Source organism: Mus musculus, chromosome 7, assembly GCF_000001635.26.
Source record: "Mus musculus strain C57BL/6J chromosome 7, GRCm38.p6 C57BL/6J".
Classification (NCBI taxonomy): Eukaryota; Metazoa; Chordata; class Mammalia; order Rodentia; family Muridae; genus Mus; species Mus musculus.
This window is the reverse complement of record NC_000073.6, coordinates 29,302,098-29,319,211: the sequence shown is the minus strand read 5'-3', so window position 1 is coordinate 29,319,211 and position 17,114 is coordinate 29,302,098. Positions and strand designations below refer to the sequence as shown.

The following is a 17,114-nucleotide window of genomic DNA, read 5'->3' as shown; positions in this document are numbered from 1 at the left end:
CTTGAAGCTTGGGGTCCTGGGTCTGTGTCTCGCCGAACTGTGGACATCTGCGGGTGGGCGAGGCACCAGGCAAACTGACTTTGGACTCAGGAGTTCCAAGAAGATCCTGAAGACTCACCTCCTGTGGGAAGTCAGCCTCTCTGGACAGGACTGACCCCATCCCATCAGCGGTCGTTGTGTTCTTCAGGTCTGAGCTGAACTCTGATCCTCCTTCGCACCCTACCCGCACCCCCCACCGCCAAATATCTTCCGAAAGGTGTTTGCCTATATCCAGTGGAGAATCAGCCCTTGCAAGGGCTTCCAGCTACTTAGACATCCTCACTCGCCACCCTCCTCAGGGCCCCATCCAGCCCAGCCCTCCCCCCATCAACCTGGGCCAAGTGGGGGAGGGAACCCGGGAACAAACTGTTCTCACATCCTCTCCTGGCCTGGGAGACATACCACCATCTCCCAACACCCCACAATTCACACGCGCACCCGCACACGCACGCCAAGCCCTGAAGGCGCCTGCACTGCGCCCCGTAGTCCCTTCCCTTTCTTGCCCCAGTTTTTCATGCCCCTCCCCCACCTCTCCTCAGTCTGCCTATCTCTTTGGCCTCATCTGCCTGGCACTCTCCAGATTTCTGTTGTCTGTTCGCACCCCCACACCCCTTTCTAAAGAGAAGGCTCATGCTATAGCCCAGGATGACGTGTAACTAACTCCCCGTCCCTCCTGCCTCAGCCTCCAGTGTTGGAGTTCTGAGCCACATAGTGTGTTACCATCCTGGATGGCGGTCCCTTACATTCTTTATTGCCTTCCAACCAAAAGTCTCGCTCATTCCCGTGTCTTTTGTCTGGGGGCTTTGCCTGTCCCCTTATCTCATTTTCTCCCTCTGACTTTGTACATTTTCTGCTTGTCTCTCCAAACAGCTGTCCACTTCTCCCTCCCCTGGTCTTGCCAAAGCCTGGCTTTTTTTTTTTTTTTTTTTCCTTTTTCTTGTTTTAAACTATTATTTACTGGACTAGTCCTCCACCCCGTCCCTGGTCCCTGTCCTCTTCCCTCGGAATTCCTGGGACTCTCTCTTCATCTGTGTATCTCTCCAGCTTTGTCCTTTTTTTCCATTCAGTACATTTGTGGCCTCAGAACCATCTTCCTTCCTGACCATTGCCCTGGTTCTCCACCCCCACCCACCCCCACCCCACCCTGCCTGTCTCCTTGAATCCCTGTGTTTTGAGATGTCCTCCTGTCCTCCACTTTTAACCACACCCAGGTCAGGGAATCCCAAGTGACAGCCAGCCATGCTGAGGTGCTATCTCCCAAACCCTAGCCAGGGAGGGGGCTGCCTTCTGGTCTCTCCAGCCCTCCCTTCCCCCCAGTCTTCACTCCCACCTCCCTCTTTGAGCTGCCTCCCGCTGCAGCTGCAGCAGCCCGTTGCTATGGCAACCACAGCTGGCTGGGTGGGAGCCCCTCCACCCCATCCCCCTCTTCTCTCCAGCAAGACAGGGAGGAGCTGGGACAAAGCCACAGGGAGGCATGGTGTAGGGGCAAAGAGGTGGGGGCCAGCCACAGTGGCTTCTACCCCAGTGAGGCCCCTTGGCTTCCCATGTTGGTGACACCCCAAAAGAGGTTAGAGATGGAAGCAGTTGTGGGCAGAGGGGTCAGGCCCAGTTTAATACACAGAACAAGTTAATTCACAGCAGAGGCAGGCAATAAAGGAGACTTGGTGGCAAGGGGGGTACTCCTGGATTGGGGGCAGACTCCCCCAGACCCTCCACCTCCCCCACTTGCAGTCTCAATTTCCCCTTTTAAAAACCCGAACAACAAACACACACAACCACGAGAAACAACCACACCCCCTTGCCACCCCCAAATGGCTAGCGAGGGGGGCAGGAGGCAGCCCAGCCTGGCTGGGTAGGGAAGGAAAGGGGTGGGAAGGGAGAAAGGAAAAAAAAAAAAAAAAAAAAAAAAAACTGAGTCCATTGCAATCTGTGCTTCTCACTGCAGGGGGCTGGCTGCCTGCCTGCCTCACCCCACCCGCCTCCCCGGCTGCACGCCCCAGGCCTGGCAGGCAGGCACCACGCGGGCGCAGGGCGGGGCTCTCAAGGAGGAGGAGGAAGAGTTCAAAACCATAGTTCACATGCAGTATCCACGGTGGGTACTGAGGAAGGGGTGGTACCCACCTCAGATGGGAGTTGAGACCATTGCAACTCCAGAAATGAGGTGGGGAGGCGCCATTCAGGAAACTGGTAAAGTCAGGTCCCCAGCAGACACTCAACAGTGCCTCTCCACCCAGCCAGGCTTTATAGGACTCTTTGTATATATTAATTTTTTTCCCTTTTTTTTCCACGTTTTGTCTTTTTCTTTAGAAAAAGGCTCTTTCCGTGCTGCTGGCTAGCATCCACTACCCCTCTATGCCCGCCCAAAGGCGGGGGTATGGCTTTGAGGAGAGCAGAAGCCTGGTGCCCATTTGTCAAGGGATGAAGAGGGGGGACAGGAGGGACCCTGTTGGACCCAGCCACCCACAGGGTAACATTCCACTTGCAGAGGGAGAACACCTTGCCCCCCCCCACTCTGGGCTTCACCCCATCCCTTCCACTGGGGACACCGGGTGGGGAGCGCCAGGAGCTCCAAGAGGCAGGAGATAGCACCACCCAAAGATCCTGGGGAAGCAGAGCCGGGCCTAGGTCAGGGTGATGTAAGCAGAGGCCTTTTCCTTCAAGTGCCGGAGACAGAGGTGGCAGCTCCAGCTCCCTGCGGGGGAAGCCAAGAGACAAAATTAGACTGGAGCCCGATGGAGAGATGAAGAGCGCCCCCCACCTGTCCCCACCCGGAGCACATGGTCTCTGCCACCAGGAAGACAACGTTCCAACCCACCCACCCCATGTCTCGCCCACCCCTTCCCTCACCTTCCGGGGGCTCCGCCATGGGAGGGCTCAGGCAGTACATGTGGTAACCTCGATCGCAGTCATCACAGAACAGCAGCTGGTCCTGGGGGGTGAGACCCGCCCAGCTGGCACCCTGGGGGCACGGGCACCAGAAACCGGGGTGGGGGGCTGGGGCAGGGGCTGGGTCCCAGGGGCCCTTCTGAGAAAACTGGCTCTGCAGCCTGTACTGTGGAAGTCCACTGGCCTTGTCTGACGACTCACGGAGTCGGATTTTGTACTGAGTGATGCTCAGCGGGCCAGATACCAACTCCGGAGGTTCAAATCCTGGCCCTACAACCTTCTGACCTTGGTGACCTCAGGCCTCCTTCTCCCTCCCTGAGCTCAGCATCTTCTATGTGTAGTGGGAACAGGAGCACCAGCCTCAAGGGAGGTGGGGAGGTGTCATGGGAAAGAATATAAAAGAATAAGGACGGTGGCAACCGTACTGCACGCTAATGCTGGTCACTGGGAGTTATGAACAAGGAAGACTTTTAGGCCTCATGGGCAGAGTGGCAGAGGCAGGCCGGAAGGGAAGCTGGGGATGTGCCCGGGAGATGGGGTGGGCACTCACGTCATTCTCCGAGGTGCCACACAGGCTGCAGGACTTGCATTCAATGCACTGCCAGCGGTAGGTCCGCACAGCCGCGGTCATGTTCACCGTGAACTGTAAACACGAGGGATGTCCTGGGGGTCGAGGGGCAGGGATGCAGTTAGTGAGTTGTCATATCCCTGGTGGCTACTGACCCCTGGGGAGGTAATGGCTCTATCCCAAGCCCTGACTCTGAGGTCAAGGCGAGCTTTGTGGTGGGACCCTACCCCTGAGACAGACATCCGGAAGCTGGACTGCGTGGCAGGCAGCTGTGTGTTGGCCACCACAGTCTCCTACTCAGCCACCATGACAACCACACTTTGCTCCCCAGAACACCATGGCAACCGCATTCCATTACCCACAGTGCTGTGGCAACCACGTTCTACCACCCACAACACTGTGGCCACCACAGTCTGTTAGGTATCGCACTAGGGCAGCCACATTCCAATACCCACAGAGGGGCTGCCAGCCCTCCTGCTAACCACAGCAACGTGGCAGCCAACTTCTGCCAGCCAGGACACTATGGCAACCAAGCTCCATAACAGGGTCCCCACACCTTGCTTCGCTGAGACCAAAGGCCAGCCCACACAAGGCACCAGCAAACAAACTTCCACTGACAATGCTTGCCGTGGGAATTTGCTCAGTCATTCTCCCACAGTACGGAGACACCTGTAGCCACTGCCCACAGCACTTCCCACAGAGCCTGACAACCACTACCCATATCATTCAACAGCCACTGCCCACAACACCCAACAGTTACAACTACATCCCCCCGAGCCAGACACCAACAGCCCACACAGCCTGTCAGCCCACAGCGCCCAGTAGCCACAGCTCCTCACAGCCACAGTCCACCAAGACATAATGACCACATTCTACTGTATTAAATCGCAAAGACAACCCACACTGTAACGACCACAATCCATTACCCACGATGCTGATGCGACCAGTCTTACTACCCAGGAGGCCTCCATGGAAAACCACATTATATTAACCACAGTTCTACAGAACACAATCCTGCTATTCCCACTACCTAGGCGGTGCAATTCATTGCTCCCATAGCTCTGTCCCCTACCCACAATGCCTCCCTAACTTCTCTCTACTCTCCACCCGGGGAGAGCACAAAGCCATGGCACCTCGTACTGTTGGTTCCTCCTGTGCCAGCAAGTCCGCTCAGTTTCCCACAGACCCCGGCAGCAGAGGCAGTCCCAAGGACAGGCGGGGTACAGCCCTCGCTCCCCTTGCCTCCCATTCCCTAAATCCAGATTCTGAGATGCCCTCTCCCCGCCATCTTCCAGAAAATATGTGGTGAGTGTCACCTGATCGCCCACAGTCCGCACAGGAGATGAGGTCCTCGGGACACCCAGTCTTCTTGGAGCCCCCCAGGCAAAAGTCACAGTAGCCATTGGGGATGACAGTGCCATCTGGTGCTTTCTTGGCTGAAAGACAGCAGGCAGCGGTGGGCACAGGACAGGTGAGGCGTGCCAGTCAAAGACTGCTGCAGAAGTCGGGGAGGAGGGAGGTGCCCCTACCTGTGTGTTTCCTCTGTGCCTCGGGGACCCAGGCCAATTCTTTGTAAAACTCTGGGGGTGGGGGGACAGAAAGGGGCTCTTACCATAGGCAAGGTCCCATCTGTCCCCAGCCTCAGCCCCAGGGGCGGGACCCTTGGCCCAGGCACTGGGAAGTAGCAAGGAAGCTGGGGGAGGGGCAAGCCATTCTCACCAGAACCCTAACTCTTGGGGTAACCATACGTTCTATTTGGGTAAAAGTCTGAGAGATAGGTATAACCTTAGCAAGAGCCCATGGCTGCCCCCATCATGTAGGGGGCACCCCCTTAGGCACCCCTAAGTAAGTTTGCCTAGGCCAACGATTAGCAGACAGTTCTGCAAAGCCTAATCAGGGCATTTTTACAGCACAGAGGGCTCTGGGCCAGGCCTGAGGTTTTTGGAGAGGCTCTCTTTGAGGGACAGGTGAGAGATAGTCCACTTCCTCCGTGGCTCAGCTGTCATCATGGCATGGAACAGCCATGGGTGGGTGTCAAGGACCCTGGGGGCCACCGACCTTGCCCTGGATCCTAACATAGTAGAGAAGGAGACGAGGGAGGTCTGGGGTGGGGGTGGGGAAGTCATCTACCACCCCCCTCAGAGCTCTAATTGAAACAATAAATCAGACCCAGAAATATTATGCCCGGGCAGGGAATGAGGGAGAGAGAGAGAGAGAGAGAGAGAGAGAGAGAGAGAGAGAGAGAGAATGAGGGAGGGGGAGGGAGAGGGAGAGAGAGAGAGAGAGAGAGAGAGAGAGAGAGAGAGAGAGAGAGAGAGAGTTGGTTGTCATGACAACCCCAGAGCCAGCATCCCTATGGTTGGTGGAGGAGGGAACCGTTAAGCTGAAGATTTTCCAGAAATGTCTAAATGTGCCCCCACCTCCCCGTCCGCAGACATTTCCAGGCTCCATTGCTCCCGCCCCACCCCTGGCACCTCACCCACCAGCCTTGACCCTCCAACTCACGTTTATGGTTGTTTTTCCGGTGGAAAGGCAGGGCGTGGCGTTCAGTGTGCTCCTCCCCCTCCTCCTCAGCCAGGTGGGTGTGGGTGTAATGGTAGCTGAGTCCTGGCCGGTTCTTATATCTCTTCCCACAGACTGGAGGGGAAGTGAGTGGGTGATTGTCAGACTCCGGGGCCACCTCCTCCACCCTGGCCTCCAGGTTCACACCACCTGCTCTGCTGAGGGCCATAAGGGAGAGGTCACTGCCCCCCCCCCAACCCCCATCTCTCTTTCCCCTCTGCAGAACTCACTATCACAGACGTACGGCTTGTCTCGGTCCTCCAGGGATGCGGTGTCCTGGCGTTTGCGGAGACCTCCAATGCCATATGCCTGTAGGGAGGAGGGTTAGGAGTAAGGAGCTGGAAAGCCAGGGAAAGAAAGGCTCATCATTCTTGGGGTTTTTGAGTTTGTCGTCGTTGTTGCTGTTGTTGCTTGAGACAGGGTCTCATTATGTAGCCCTGCCTGACCTGGAATTCACTCTGTAGATCAGGCTGGCCTTAAACATGCAGTGGCCCTCCTGCTTCTGAATTATGGGATATGTGCTACCATGCCTTAGTGGGCTTCTTCGTTTAGACTTGAAAGTCAAACTGAAGAAAAAAATTAAAGTTTTTCTTTTCAGCACTGGGGGCGTGGCTCAGTGACAGAGCAGGTGTCATGTGAGTGTGAGATTCTGGGTGCCAGAACCACACAACGATAATGAAATCTTCCCCACTAAAACTGGGCACAGTTTCTAGTGGTGAGCCTTTGAATTTCTCTCGGTACACCTATGAAGATAATTCTTCTTGTTGTTGTTTTGAGACAGGGTCTCTCCACACAGTCCTAGCTACCTGCGAACTCACTCTATAGATCAGGCTGGCCTTGAACTCAGAGATCCTCTTGCCTCTGCCTCTCCAGTGCTGGGAGTAAATCTGTGTTCCAACACCTTTTTATTGTTCTTATTAGAGGTTGTGAGTGTGTGTGTGTGTGTGTGTGTGTGTGTGTGTGCATGTATATGTGTGTTTATGTGTACATGTGGAGTGTATATTTGTACACATGTATTTGTATGTGTGTGTACATGTTTGTATGTGTGTGTATTTGTAAGTGTGTGTGTTTATGTGAGTGTGTTTGTATGTGTGTGCATGGTGCGTGTGTGTGTTTGTGTGTGTTGCTGATGTTGTTGTCTGGGTAGCTGGTTTGGTTTAGGATTTTTTTTTTTTAATCTCTTTTTGCACACGATCTCTTTATTTAGTTCAGAATAGCCTGGAATTCACTTGTCTCAAACTTGTAGCAATTCTCCTGCCTCAGCCTCCCAGGTGCTGGGATTACAAGTGTGGGCTACCACACCCAGCTCTGCAAGACAGTTCTGATCCACAAGCTCCATTTTCGAAAAAGTTTATAATCCACTGAGTTTCCATTTCCTCACCCATAAAAATGGGTGCAAAGCCCTCTACTCCTTTACGTGGCTCTGGGGAGGAGGCGGGAGGGAAGCTGCTGGAAGGTACCTTTCCTCTTGCCCTGTTCTTCCTCCTGGGAATGTCTTCCTCCAAGTCTTCTACCTCGAGATCATGCGGAAACTCCAGCAACTGCTGTTTCTGGGCCCAGTAGAAGGGAGATTGGGGGGTCAAGAAGGTGGGGGCACTGATGTGCTGCAGGTAGGGTGGGGGAGCAGGTCAGGGACCCTTCTACAAGCAGAGGTGTTCTGGGAGATCGGGGCCATAGGGTACCCAGAGGCCCTGAGGAGCCGGGCATCTCAGAGCAGGAAGGCATAGTGGTGAGAGCATCTGCAGCCGGGGAGGGGCTCCTTACCTGACAGTCCATGATGGTCTCCTCCTCCTTCAGCTCCACTTTCTTCTCTCCAGTCTCAGCACACAGCAGAGCCTCGAGGACTGGCCCTTCCGGGAGGCCACCCTCCTTCTTCAGAGGTGCCTCACAATCTGGGGACGGGCCACAGGGAAAGTGGTATCAGTTGAAGAGGCTGTGGCCAAAGTGCCCGGGTTGCAGGGGGTGGGGGTGGGGGCATGGTCCTTTCGACAGGGACAGGCTCTCCCACACTGTCCCACACACAGCCAACAATGGACAGAAGGATTCGACTCAAGCCCTGGAAAGAATATCCATACACTGGGAAGGCACAGCCACACCCTCAGCTCTACTAGATAAAGAAGACAGAACCAGACTCCAATACACTGGCAACCCTTAGGAACACTATGGACCCTCATAAATACCTGCATGCATAGTAGAAAGGCAACTAGACCCTCAGATATACCCAAAGAAAGTTAGATAGACATTTGAATAGGATACACACAGACACATAGGCAGGACATGCAGAGAGATGTCCGGCCACACAGGGAACACAGCTGACCTTTGAACACAGCTGGACACACAGAAGAGATAGGATTAAGCCCTTGGATACAGAGATACTCAGAAAGAAATAGCCAGAGCCACAGAGAAATCTAGACCTTCATTAATTAGGAAGACAAAGGTACGCCCTATGGTACACCTGGACACTCACAGACAACCCCGAGGAGAAGCACTCAAATGTGTCCACATGCTTACACAGAGAAACCCAGTCTGACATACAGGGAAAAACACAGCCGGCCAGCTCTCCAGCACCCTTGATACAAGGAGACCTTCACACACACACACATTTGGACAGAGGAAGAGATGAAACCAATGTCTGCCTATCCTGAACACATTGGAAAACTCCAGAAGAAACACCTAACACAGAAAGGCTGTCACAGATGGTACCCCAACAGGATGCCCTGATGGAATCAGATATGCACCCAAAAGAGATAGACAGACACGGACCTACCCCCCCCCCACACACACACACATTTTCCCACACATTTTCTCTCTTGGAAACACCTAGAAAGAAACAGGCACCCTAAAGCACTCAGCAACAAACAAGTCACAAGTAGACGCCCTGAGTGGCTCTCAACCTTCCTAAAAGTGTGACCCTAAATTTAATATAGTTCCTCATGTTGTGTTGACCCCCCCAGCCAGAAAATTATTTCGTTGCTACTTCATAACTGTAATTTTTTTATAGTTATACATCATAAATGTAAATATGTTGTGCATGGTCTCAACCCACAGCTGGAGAACTGTTGCTAACTCTTACAAATACACAGTGAGACAGCCCTCAGCACCCACAGAAAGAAACACAGTCAGACACAGGTGTATCCCAGCTCCCTGGGAAGCACATGCAATCAGCCTTGATACATCTAGACATAGATGACACCATGTCCTCCAAACACCTGCTTGCCATGACCCACATAGCAGGTACAGCTGGCAACTCAGTCACTCAAAGAAAGTAACTCAAGACATCCGGGGACAGATAGTCTGCTGGAGGGACACTCAGGATAATAAAGACGAAGTTCAGCCGGGGAGCAGGGAGGGCTGAAGGCCTTGATTGGGGCCACAGCAGGCGCAGGGGACACAGCTCCACCCACCGATCTTGTACTCGCAGGGCCGGAGCCTGGGGTCCTCCAGGATGTTGAGTCTCCGTTTCTTCCTCCAACAGCGGGCGGGGTAAGTGTAGATCTGTCCCGGGGCCAAACCTGGAGGAGAGAGGCTGTGAAAGTGAGGTCCCCGGACTCAGGCCCCGCCCCACCCCAGCCTCGCGGCGAGTACCAGGCCCGCGGTGGGTCTTCTCCATCCAGATGTAGCAGTTGTTCTGGGCCACTCCGGTCTGCGAGTCGAGGAAAGGCAGGCGCAGGCTGCGCTCGGCACACAGGCGCGCGTTGTAGCTGCGACAGTGCTCGATGGCCTCCCGGTAGAAGTCCTCGCCAAGGCTGTGGGGGCGGGCGAGCAGCGGGCGGGCGGCTGTCAGCAAGGGCTAGTGCAGGGAGGCCCAGCACCCTCCCGCGGCTGCCCGTTCCCACTGCTCCGCAAAGGGCAAGCCGGCCAGGTCCACCTTCACCTCCCCCATCTTCTCCCACCCCTCTGGATCCGGGGGCGGGGCAGGGTGCTGGCAGGGAAGCAGCTACCTAAAACTTGATTATGTCTCGGGTTAAGAAGTGTTCACAGACAATATAAAAACAAACCAAAACATACCGGGACCCATCCACACATGAACGTAGCCAAACACCCAATACAAACAAATCGCACATGGCCACACGGGATTCACACACAAAGAGAAACGTATCCCAATCTTCACAAAGGAGTAGCAAACAAATTCTCTCTGTCACACAGACACACATCTCTTGCAGAACACAAATAATCCAAATCAAAAAAAGCCATAGAACTACCTATGAATGTCATGTATCCAGAGACCCAGATGGTTCCAGAGACAGCTTATCCACAAAGACCCACAACATGGAAACACACCACACAACACTCATCCCAACAGTCACACAATGTCAAAAGATAGGGACCCTATAAACATTTACATATGCGCTTACATATCCATCCAAAGACACTCCAGCCAAACACACAATACAAAGACATCACTGAGATTTTCAAGGGTACACATACACAGAAACCCCAAATTTAAAATGCATCCCCAAATACACAGGTACACGCCTTGGAAACAGAGGGGCAGTCAGGTCTGCTCATGTTCACACAAAAATTTAGACCTATCCTCACACGTCCATATCCAAAGACACAGAACATAAATGGTGCAGATTCGCCAGACATGTGCACACACTTCGAGACCCAAATACTCAGATAGGTAGTGCAGAATAAAAGAAACCCTATACATACCCACACATTCAGCTACAAAGCAAAAAGCAATGTATAAGTCGCTCAACACACTCCACACCCCAAGACAAAGGTAGCGTGGATTCGAGTGTACCCAGGCCCCAGCTTCCCTAGACCATGTACCCTCTCTCAAACCCTGGCATCCCTGGGAGGGGACATGACCCCTTTCCCCTAAAAATCCTTGGAGACCCCTCCCCCACGCCCTCTCCCAGTCCTGGAGCAACGCGTCGGACATCATTCTTGCTAAACACCCTCAGTCACATACACTCGCACCCCCGCACGCGGTGACAGCCCCCTGACACCCCACCAGCCCCACCCCCAGCGGCCACACACATACACACGCGCGCGCGCGGCCGCACAGACCCGCCCGCGCCGACTCCCCCGCCTCGCGCCCACCCGCACCACCTCAGGGGGCTGGGGATGACCGTGGCCATCTTGCTCCCCGGGTCCTGCCCCCAGCAGGTCCCTGCCGGGTCGGTCCTCCCAGCGGTCGGGCGGGCGCTGAGGCCGCCCATCCATTCATTCCCAGGGGGCGGGAGCACGAGGATCTCAGCCAATCAGGATGGCAGGGCGGGCCGCCCAGGCCATGCCGGGAGTGGTAGTCCCTAGCGGGTCCTCCGACCCAGGGGGTGGGGTGGGGGAGGGATGGAGGATCTCGCAGTCGTTCACACACGCTCACTCACACGCACTTCCAGCCCCACGTGCACAGACGCATGCACGCACACACGCGCACATGGCAGCTTACACATAGTCACACTACACTCGCAGACTTCCATTCACCCCACCTTCACGCACAACCGGCCACAGGCGCGCGGGGACCTCGCAGGTGCCCACCCAGCTGTGTCACCAGCACGCCAAACGCCACCTAGCACTCCAAGCTGTAGAGAACCCATCGTGACTGAGAGATGACTCTCGCGGCCACCCCAGTCCACTCCTACGAAGGACTACAGAACTGCCTTCCTTCTTCCTGGCCTCAAATCCTCGCTTGTGGGACTTGGTGCGCATGACTTAAGCTAAGCGTTCTGGGCCTGTCTCAACGGACTGAAGATTACAATAGCAACAGGGTAAGTGACTGTTTTAGGGACAGCATCTTGCTGTTCAGCCCAAACTGGCCATTTTTCCTGTCTCTCCAAGTGCTGAAATTAGTGTGTGACGCCATACCAGGCAAGTGCTGGAATTAGTACCTGGCAGATACCTATAAATTCATTTATTCCACCGAGAAGATATCTACAAAGAGGATCTGATATGTACCAAGGCATAAAGTGGTTGCACTGTTATTAGGAAGAATAAATAGCCTGCCTTAGCAGGTGTTCAACAAATATTTGTTGAGTGAATACTTAACACTCACTATGTGCTTAACACAGCTCTCTCCAGGTTAAACCGGACTATCCTCATTTTCTAGAGAAGGGCTTTGAGATCCTGGGAGGAAACCTTACCTGTTCTCAGCCCCTGGCTGCTGTCTGGATATAGAATTCGTGTGCCTGCACACGTCCCTACAGGATCCTCCTTGCCTCCTTTTCTCTCCCACACTCTACCCTAAGAGATCCCCAGAGAATGAGCTGACCTACTGAATATCACACACACACACACACACACACACACACACACACACGACTCACACTCAGCCCCACCTCTGGGGAATAACTTAGCATTCTGATTAGAGTGGCAGCATAAATTAGCATATCAAGTGTTAATACAAAAAAAATTCTTGTCCAGCAGGGGGCGGTCCACCCATCATAAGTCTCAAGGTTTCCCGCACTTCACACACACAATACACCTCTAGACTGCTATAGCTCCCTTCCACAAATGTCCCCATCCACCCACCCACCCACCCATCTCAGGCGTCCCCCGGCACTGCAGGGTGTCTGATTTACGTCCTGCCCAGGAATAAATAAGGGGTGTGGGTACCCCTCACATAGTATCATCTCCAGACCATGCCATGATACGTCCAGTCTCCAGACCCAGTATTGAGCTCAGAGGGTCCTTGTCACAATCCTCTGCCACCCTCCAGATTCCCAGCACACCAACTTGATTTCGCAGCTCTACCTCAGCCCTTACACTCAGATCCTGTCACCTCTGAAGCCCAGGCTACTACCAGGAAAGGCCCCGGCTCTCTTTCCTTTCCCATCACTGTCACAGACCCTTCCTAGAATGCTCTCCTCAGAACTTGGCCCTCCCAGTCCTCAGTTGCCCAAGCAACGCTCCTGCCCAGGAGCCCAGTGCCCTGTGTGATAATGCTAATTACTCGCTATTTACATCAATACTTTGAGTCGGGCTCTGTGCAGAGAGAGTGCTTGACAGAGACAGGATTTTTAGTGAGGTCCTATGGCTCGGGTATGTCACCCTAGCATTCGACCACAGCCTGTGCCTAGAGAGTTTTTAAGACTCTGTCTTGAAAACAGAACAAAACAAACAAAAACCCACAAGACTAAAAGATGGAGCAGAGCGTGCTGGCACACACTTGTAATCCCAGCACCTCACAGGTGCCAAGGGGAGGTCAGAAACTCCAGGCCAGCCTCCTTGACTTAGTGTCTGAGGCCAGCTTGAGCTGTCCATAACGACTAATTCAACAGTCTCCTCGAGCCTTGCTGCGGACCCCTTCAGGAAATGCAAACTGCTCTGCTGCCCAACCCACACACAGTAACACTGAGGCCCAGAGCGGGCTTCAAGCCAAGTGTGAATCCAGGCAGAGAGAACTGCAGCCAGCGCCAATGGACTCTTCTTCCCAGGGGGATTTGGCTCTAGCCCTGGCCTGGAGTTCCTGTGTAGACCAGACCAGCAGACATTCTCCTGCATCTGAGATTAAAGGCGTGGGCCACCACGACCTGTGGCTCTGGCACTCCTGAGGAGCAAGTGTGTCCTCACTTCCAGCCCAATAGACAGACCCTTTGGAGGGTACCCTGAAGAGATTGGCTGCCCCCTCTACTCCTGCAGAGGGCACACCACACACACTTCCTCCAACGTGTCTGCAGACCCACCAACGCAGATTGGAACTCCAATCTTCACTGATTTCAGGGTATCCCTCCAAAAGGCAGACCTCTGTGTGTGTGGCTTTGAATGAGAGGCAAGCATAGCATATTATCATTACTCTCCCCTTCACACTGACCCAGGCAGCAGACAGTCCCCCATGCTCCACTGTAAATCCCTGGCCCCTAACTCTAACCCACCCCCCATACCAGAAACCAGAAGCAACTGGGGAGGGGCTTTGGTCCAAATAACCCTTCTGTGGGTGGATGGGGGTTGGGGACGCACACCCCTTGCCATCCCAAAGCTCCAGGCTCAAGGTCAAGTCCGTGAGTGCAGGGGGTGGGGAAAGGGGGAGGTAGCCCCGGCCCCTTTGTGCGGCGCCGCGGGCGCTCGCCCTCCGCCTCCTCTGCCGGGCCGGGAGCGGGGGAGGGGAGTGCCGCTCTCCTGCAGGGAGAGAGGGCGGGAGCGGCCACGCTCCTGTCACTCGGAGCCGGCTGTCACCGCCTGGGAAAGGGGATGGGGGGGTGGGGGATAGAGAGCGCAGGGACCCGGGAGTCCGGGATCCCGAGAAAGGACAGAGAGAGGGAGATATAAAGAGGTGAAGCTGACATCGGGTGGCAAAAAGCTAGGAGGGACCGGGAGGGGCTAGCCTCGGACCCCGGCGGCCGGGTGTCCAGTCACCCGGCCGAGCAGGCAGCCAGCGCTCTGAGGAGAGTAGAGCACAAACCCAAAGGGAGGGAATTCCCGGAGAGGGAGGGCGCTCCCAGCACCGGCTCCAGAGGCACCGGTCCCCAAGGGGATGGGAGGTGCTCGCGTTAGATGGGTATGGGCGGGGAGAAGGAGGAATACAGTGGTCCAAGCCGACCGAGACATCGGGACTTCTAGGTCTGGGAGACCCGAGAGCAAAGAGAGGAGACAGTAAGGACTCAAATGGGGATGGCCTTAGCTTCCACTCTGCAGCCACGGGGTTCCCGGAGAAAGACCCGACAAGAGGATGCTGCTTTGATGAGGGGGAATGGGGTGAGATGCGTGAGGCTCCTGGTCTGTACTTAAAGGTTGGTACCTCCCACCCACCCGGGGAAGTCGGGCACCCCAAAGACTCCGAGGAGCAGAGATGAGTAGGCGAGTGAAGCCCCTACCCCCACTCTGGGTGGGGACACGGCCTCCACCACCCCCTAGCCCGCGGCACATTCCTTCACTGACAGCGACAAAGAAGAGGCGCCCCGGTGATCCAGAAGGGCTCCGGTACCTAACCCCAGGGGCAATAGGGGGTGGAGGGTCAGCAGGGGAGTGAGACGCAAGGGGGTCCTCAAGTACCATTTATACCATCCACGCGCTGCGTCCCCCAACCCGGCCCGGGGGAGTGCGGTGGGGAGGACCCGCTCCTGAGGGAGGGGTTTCGGACTTGGGGAAGGGACACTCACGACTTGAGCGGGTTCTGAATGGCGGTGGCCATGGCCCGCTCGGCTGGGCCGCCTCCGGCCCGGGGCGCCGCTGCTGCTGCCGCTGAGCGCGGGCCCAGCCCGGCCTGCGCCGCCCGCTCTGCCGCCCAGCGCGCTACGATTTCATTCATTCTTGGGGCTGCGGCGCGAGCGAAGCGGGGCGGGCCGGGGGCGTGGCTCAGCCAATCCCCGCGCCTCCCGGCGCACGACGGGACCTGGAGTCTAGGGGCGCGCGGCGGCGCCCGAGGGCGCCCCTGTAGGGACTACACGTCCCAGGGGCCGTTGGGAGTATGGCGTACTCATTGGTTGCTGGGGATACAGGGCGGGACTGGGCTTCCTACTAACGCATCCTTCCCACTCTGGGGATGCCTGGGTCCCAGCTGGGGCTTCTTCCACCAGCTAGTCCCTTACCGCCACCACCCCAAGGGATGTGGATGACCCACAGGGTGTAAGGAGTATTTATATTTTCTGTCCCTACTTATCTGAGTGGCTCTAACTTGTAAAGCTGTCCCAGAACAGAAGGGTTGAATCAATGTCTTTGTCCATTGACATAGCAACTATGGGCGGGCACTCTCCTTGGCACTGGGGACACAGCAATGACAAAGTCGCTGCTCTTCTCAAGGAGTTCACATTCTAGCAATTAAGAGCGCCTCTTGTTCTTCCAAAGGACCCAGGTTGGGTTCCCAGCACCCACATTGAGCTGTCCACATTCTCCTGAAAACTCCAGCTCCAGGGACCTGACATCCTCTTCTGGTCTCTGTGAGCACCAGACACGCACAAGGTGCGAAAACACTAATGCAGAGGAAATAAGTCTAAAACCAAATCTTAAAAATAAAAGGTACAGCCGGGCGTGGTGGCGCACGCCTTTAATCCCAGCACTTGGGAGGCAGAGACAGGCGAATTTCTGAGTTCGAGACTGGCCTGGTCTACAAAGTGAGTTCCAGGACAGTCAGGGCTACACAGAGAAACCCTGTCTCGAAAAACCAAAATAAATAAAAGTTACCGTAGGTGTATGAAAAAAAAAAAAAAAAGAGGCAAGTTTGGAGTGAGCAAGGATGCAAGTGGTATGAGCTCTTACCGATCACTGCAGAGAAAGCAGCGTGTTCTGAGAAGGTTCATCCTCCGTGCCCTTCTTCCTTAGTGCACGCCACACCCATCACCAAATCCCATTACCCAAATGTCAGAGAACAGCTAACAAGACTCCCCACCCACTGTGTGGGGCCTGGGATAAGCTCAGGGCTCATGATTGGCTTGCCAGTTCACCTGTTGTACTTTTTTTTTTTAATATTTAATGTATTTCTTTTGTATGCACGTGTGAATGTGGTGTGCTCAGTCAGCACTCCTGCTGTGTCTGCGGCCCTTGAGTGGAAGTGAGAGAGGGACAGCACACACGGGAGGGGGCACTCTCCAACAGTGTGAGTCCCAGAGACAAGGTTGCTAGGAAATGCTCTTCTCCACTGAGCCATCTGACTAGCTGGCTTCTTACTTTTTATTTGACAAAGGGTCTCTCACTGAGTTGACCATGTTGATCTTGAGCTAATAATACATCTTCTTCTGAATCTTTATACCTATACTATATATACAGTTAATCAGTTAATCCATTGTCTGCCTGCCCTCATTAGAACACTGGTGCTCAGTGGCAGTGGCGTGTGCCTTTAATCCCAGCATTTGGGAAGCAAAAGGCGGGCAGATCTCTGAGTCTACAGAGTGAGTTCCAGGACAGCCGAAGCTACACACACAGAAGGAAGGAAGGAAGGAAGGAAGGAAGGAAGGAAGGAAGGAAGGAAGGAAGGAAGGAAGGAAGAAAGGAAGAAAGGAAGAAAGAAAGGAGAAAGAATGCTGGCTCCAAAGGTTTGTGGTTTCATTCATAGCTCTGTCCTCACTGCCTGAATAAATGAATAAAATTCCAAATTAGTCTTGTGCTCCACTCCTCTGTCCCGTGTGCATTTCTGAGGACAAATCCAGCAGGCAGAAAAGTAGTAAGGTGGCCAGCTGTG

At 54.7% G+C, this 17,114-nt stretch overlaps 1 protein-coding gene across 18 annotated transcripts; it reads right to left on the bottom strand.

Moving 5' to 3' along the window:
* Nucleotides 1-1,619: 1,619 nt before the first annotated feature.
* On the bottom strand, nt 1,620-15,260 carry Dpf1 (D4, zinc and double PHD fingers family 1). 18 transcript variants are annotated; one of them, XM_006540032.3, is made up of 12 exons: nt 15,100-15,260; nt 9,641-9,801; nt 9,460-9,567; nt 7,820-7,947; nt 7,516-7,605; nt 6,286-6,364; nt 5,999-6,130; nt 5,023-5,073; nt 4,810-4,929; nt 3,476-3,588; nt 2,887-2,998; nt 1,620-2,731 (listed from the first exon to the last, which is right to left on the bottom strand). In XM_006540032.3, the coding sequence occupies exons 1-12, from the start codon at nt 15,246-15,248 to the stop codon at nt 2,661-2,663; spliced, it is 1,314 nt and encodes a 437-aa protein (XP_006540095.1). In that variant the 5' UTR covers nt 15,249-15,260; the 3' UTR covers nt 1,620-2,660. The 18 variants fall into 18 exon arrangements, with proteins under 18 accessions (XP_006540095.1, XP_030098514.1, XP_030098513.1 ...); XM_030242654.1 differs by lacking the exon at nt 15,100-15,260 and adding an exon at nt 11,114-12,381; XM_030242653.1 differs by lacking the exon at nt 15,100-15,260 and adding an exon at nt 11,111-12,377.
* Nucleotides 15,261-17,114: the final 1,854 nt, after the last annotated feature.

Bases quoted from the DNA above. Each gene is read 5' to 3' on its own strand.
- Dpf1 (XM_006540032.3), bottom strand. From the start codon at position 15,248: ATGAATGAAATCGTAGCGCGCTGGGCGGCAGAGCGGGCGGCGCAGGCC. The intron at 7,948-9,459 runs GTGGGTGGAGCT...GCCCGTCCCCAG, and splicing joins GCCCTGCGAGTACAAGATCG to ATTGTGAGGCACCTCTGAAG. The intron at 4,930-5,022 runs GTAGGGGCACCT...GCTGTCTTTCAG, and splicing joins GGCACAGAGGAAACACACAG to CCAAGAAAGCACCAGATGGC.